This window comes from Phalaenopsis equestris, unplaced genomic scaffold, assembly GCF_001263595.1.
Source record: "Phalaenopsis equestris unplaced genomic scaffold, ASM126359v1 Scaffold000288, whole genome shotgun sequence".
Lineage (NCBI taxonomy): Eukaryota > Viridiplantae > Streptophyta > Magnoliopsida > Asparagales > Orchidaceae > Phalaenopsis > Phalaenopsis equestris.
This window is the reverse complement of record NW_018164730.1, coordinates 559299-564040: the sequence shown is the minus strand read 5'-3', so window position 1 is coordinate 564040 and position 4742 is coordinate 559299. Positions and strand designations below refer to the sequence as shown.

The 4742-nt window shown below is 36.1% G+C and overlaps 1 protein-coding gene across 1 annotated transcript; it reads right to left on the bottom strand.

Moving 5' to 3' along the window:
• Positions 1 to 2063: 2063 nt before the first annotated feature.
• On the bottom strand, positions 2064 to 4575 carry LOC110025108 (putative nuclease HARBI1). Its single transcript, XM_020725391.1, has 3 exons — positions 4311 to 4575; positions 3721 to 4204; positions 2064 to 2175 (listed from the first exon to the last, which is right to left on the bottom strand). Exons 1-3 carry the CDS (start codon positions 4573 to 4575, stop codon positions 2064 to 2066), a joined length of 861 nt encoding a protein of 286 aa, XP_020581050.1.
• Between the last annotated feature and the right edge of the window lie 167 nt (positions 4576 to 4742).

Sequence of the window (4742 nt, the reverse complement as noted above, 5' to 3'; positions counted from 1 at the left end):
TTAGGTAATTTGGAGGTGCCTAGGGGCAAAATACCAAGTTAGGCATTTCACATAGAATTGGATAGATATCCATTCTAAATGAACCAGGGATTAATATATTGTGAAGATATGGTGTATCTTAGTTCCAAGTCACCACCCAAGGTCAATTCTAAAGCCAAGTAATCCTATAGGGACTCTTCTTGAATTCTCTTATAATGATCTTACCTACTAAATGCTAGAGGTTAAGATCAATATGTGGAATTTCAAGTTGAGTAAAAAGAAGAGTTTTGAATTTCTAATGGTGGGGGTACTTTTTCTAATTTTCTAAGACTAGTCAATAGGAAAGTCCTATGGCTAGACCTAGACTACTAAAGAAGTTTCTAGACCTCAACCAAAAGTGAGGTCAACACATACCTAGTATGTGTTTGTCATTTGCATGTGTGTTTGATCTTTTTGGGGGCAAGGTGTAATTCTCCATAGTGGCATCTTATACCCTAGGTGACCAAACACAATACCTTTTGAGCTATGCATCTTGCATGTGCATCTTTGCACTGTCAGCATATTTGTTGCTAGCGTGCACCACCATGTAATCCTGACGGATATCACTATCTCGTGATCACTACAGTCTCAATGAAGCGATTGCAGTGCAATGGATAACTTTGCATCTGTATGTGCATCTCTGATCAGCTTGATGACAAAAGTAACTCGTTAGTTGAGTGACCCTATGCTGGTCACGATGCGACAACTAATATTTCTCGCAAGAATGTCTCAGTGGTTAATACTAGCTATTGCATTGTGGCTAGCATATGTATGTTGTGTTAAGGCTCCAAGGGATCTAATGGCAGCTACTTAGGCATTCTTTCCTTAGAACCTATTTTAAAGTATAAAAATTTACATTTTTTATTACTTTATGCATCATATTTCAAAATCTACTTTAAAATTTTTTTGCACATCTACCTTATACCAAAAGTAAGGTCAACACTTTTACGCCTTTTCAGAACCTCCATCTGGTGGCACCCCTTAGAATCATTGGATTCTTAGGATGAGGTCGGGGACGGCGACCCTATCAAAACATACACCAACCTTTTGAACTAAGTATGTACTTACTCAGATGTTGTGTTAGGTTACTATGTTAGATGATGTACTAGGTTAAGGACTACAATGCTAGGTAGCCTTTTCGATATTATGACAATAGTTCTCTGTTGGTTTGTTTGCCCGAGCCAAACATCACTTTTTGTGTTTTTTGGTGTGCGTGCATGCTTGATATGCATTGTTGTATATTAGGGTGCTCTTCTACATGGAGTCATGATTAGATATGTGCACACACACATGTTCCATTAAAAGAGAGTATGTGATAATTTCCAATAACTTTTTGCTTGTAGGTCTCATTTAGCTCTCTCATAAAAAGGCACAACACATTAAATGTTGTCTGTTTGTTAGCTTTCGTATTAACATTATTTTCATGCAAGTCGAGTACTTTTTTTTTCTTTTTCTTCTCTACTTTTAGAGTCCTTGAAGAGTCTTATATTAGAAATAAAGTGCACACACAAGTTTCAAGGTGCTAGACGGACAGAAACATGTGACGAGCACCGGGAGCTGCTTGGTCGTGTCCCGTACCTTAATTCTAAATCTCATTGGTGTATATAATTAGAACTAGACATGTGCTTATGTGGTGTCTGACCGTTTTTTTCTTTTCTGAGATATGTTGCCGACCAAGGAGCACCGAGCTATTATTGTTTTATATTTTGCTAGTTTTATTTACTTTTCTTGCATGTTTGTGTGTTTTGATTGACTTCTCCTTTTTGGATTGTGCTTTTACTTGAGAATCCAGTGTTGTCACTTCAACTCTCTAGGACCTAAAATTTATAAAAAGTTTTCTATAAAATCTTAATAAAAATTTTAAGATTAATTAAATTTTTGGATTAAGAGATTCAAGACTTTTAAAACCTGCTTTTATTTTCCTGCATAGCCTTCGGGTTGGGTTTAAAATGGATTGTATACATGGCCATATCCCAAGCTATTCCTAAGTCATACTAATTAAATACTCATATAAGATGTCATCTTGATAGAGCCATTTGCAGTACTTAGGCTCTGTTTGACGCGCCCCTTTTTTGCTTTTCCGCCGGCGGCTCCCCTGCCCCAGGAAGCTGCTGCGGGGAAGCAGCTGCGGGGAAGCTGACAGTCTGTTTGGTGCTGCTGTGTAAAAACAGCTGCAGAGCAGCTGTTTCTGAAAAAATGACCATTTTGCCCTTCTTTGATAAAACTGTTTAAAAAAAGACTGTAACAGTGAAAATTTTTTAACTTCATAAGTAAAATTTGTTATGTAATAAATTAGTGGAACTTGAAAGTGTTAAATAAGTAATAAATGTAATTGTTGGATAATTTTAAAAGTTATGAATATCAAGCTTTGATGATCAAACACATATATTTTAATTTTTAATCGTTTATGAACATGTTAACGTAAAAGTTGCTAAAAAATTTTGACTGCAAATTAAAGTACCAATTTGTGCTATATATTACAACAAAAAGAGCACATTACATAGAGTTGCTTTTAAGGAAAAAAAAGGAAGCAGAACTACTTACAGAAAACAGAACTGGTTATAGGGAAACACATGCTCTTCAAATTCCATCTGTGGATTACTAATTGCAGTGTAAATACGAATGCAATAAGATCACAGAACCTTTGCTTTCAGATTATACCAAATTTAATTTCATAACACATTGAAGATATCACCAATATAGCTTTTCATACATCAGTAATGAAGATTTTAACATAACTAAACAAGATTCAATAGAAAAAAGGTTTCCCAATTCCTTGCAGCAATTTGAGGTATAAAACATTCCAGCGCATGAAGATAGTGTTGAACAAAAAACCTTAAAGTGGCAAAACTACCCAGCTACATTTACCAGTAACCTCATTCAGCAAACTCATTCGGCGCAGAACATGTAATGTGGTATGTATGTAAACCTTCCAACACACTTCAGGTTAAAATGAAGAATTCCAGCAAGCTCCTAAAGATAAAAAACTGTAGCAAACATATATTTTAGAGGAGAATTCATAGTCGTATGTATGTAAACATTCCTACTCATAACTGCAGCAAAAAATATTCTAAAGTGGTATGTATATAAACCTTATAAAAATCTGCAGCAAAAAATATTATAAAGTGGTACCTTAAATTAAAAGGGACCTTAAATGCCACACATCAAAAATCAGAAAGGCATGAAGACTCCAACCATTATACCACTTTGAAGCTATAATTATTTTAAATATGCTTCACAAAGAAATCACAGGATATAAATATGACTTCCTCTCTTTTATGTGTTATGAAAAGAAATGATGAATAAGGGAAACTAACATGTTTCAGAGCAATGAAAATATGCCTAAAGATGTCGCTTCCAAAAAAGATAGGAATGAAGTAAGAAGCTTGCATATTAAAGAAGATTCTAAAGTAATTAAAACGGAAATGTGATTTGAACAAATAAGATATAGAATTGGAAAGTTTCATATAAAAGAGAAGTGTGTGCATCAGAGATGAGAATGAACATACAGTGAATGCCATAGTTAACAAGGACTGCAACCAAATGCATCTTTAAAAAGGTTTGATAATACTAATAAACAAATTGATAGAAGAAAAACAACTATAATACAAGCCAACTTACTGGATATACGAGCCTGAAGTTAGGGTAGATGGAAATATGCAACTAGGCAAAGTCGTTGTTTAGATATAAAAGTTTAGCTACCAAACAATTTCATCAGTAATTCGTTCCCTTAGCTCTACCATCTCGCTTGCACCTTCCCCATCAACGGTGAAGGCAATGGAAGCCTCGGTCTCTTCTTCTGTGAAAGACTGACCTAGCCGATGTTCAAATGCTTCCGAATGCATATTTTCTTCATCCTCTTCCGCCAAATGAAAGTCAATATCACTACGGGAATGATGTCTTCTTATGTAATTATGAAGTGCCATTGTAGCACAGACAATATGTACCTGCTTCGAAAAATTGTATGGAGGCATATCACGGAGTATCACCCATTTCTTTTTCCAGACACCAAAAGTCCTCTCAATTACACCACGAAGCGATGAATGTCGTTTATTAAACATTTCCTTTCTTCCTCGTGTGACGTTACTTGCACGTGCAAAGTCTGGTATGTGATATCTCGTATCAGGGAATGGCTTTAAATACCCTCGTTGCAATGGGTAACCAGCATCGACCAAGTAATACTTCCCTAATAAATAGAACAATTAGTACGGAAATTCAAGTTATTTTAGGGATCCTAATTAATAATTGCATAATAAATTGAACAATTTGTATGAGTTAGATCCCGAGCATACCTGTAGGTGGATGTGGAAAGTTGTTATTAGGATCCCGTGTCGCAGTTTTAAAACCTCGCCTGGCATGTGCGCTGCCCTCCCAGCCAGCCATAACAAAAGTAAAACACATGTTAAAGTCGCAGACGGCCATGACATTTTGGGTAGGGCTACCACAACGGCCGATAAATGTCACCTTATCACTATTTTGGTTACGTGCGTCAACATGTGTTCCATCAATTGCGCCAATGCAGTCCTGATGAGTAAATGTTAGGTTTGAAAATATCATTGCTTACCCTTGCAACGTTAACTATAATGAATCCAAGAGAATACCTTAAAAAATGGCATATATCGTGCATCACGTGCTATCTCAACCGGTATCTGCTCAAACTTATAATCTGAGGGTCTGATGACATGAGAGGACAGACTAACAAGTGCGCTCAATCCGATTGAGAA

Coding starts and splice junctions, on each gene's coding strand:
- LOC110025108 (XM_020725391.1), bottom strand. CDS start 4,575: ATGATATTTTCAAACCTAACATTTACTCATCAGGACTGCATTGGCGCA. Junction 4,205..4,310: donor CTTTCCACATCCACCTACAG/GTATGCTCGGGA, acceptor TCTATTTATTAG/GGAAGTATTACTTGGTCGAT. Junction 2,176..3,720: donor ATTACTGATGAAATTGTTTG/GTAGCTAAACTT, acceptor GTTTTTACACAG/CAGCACCAAACAGACTGTCA.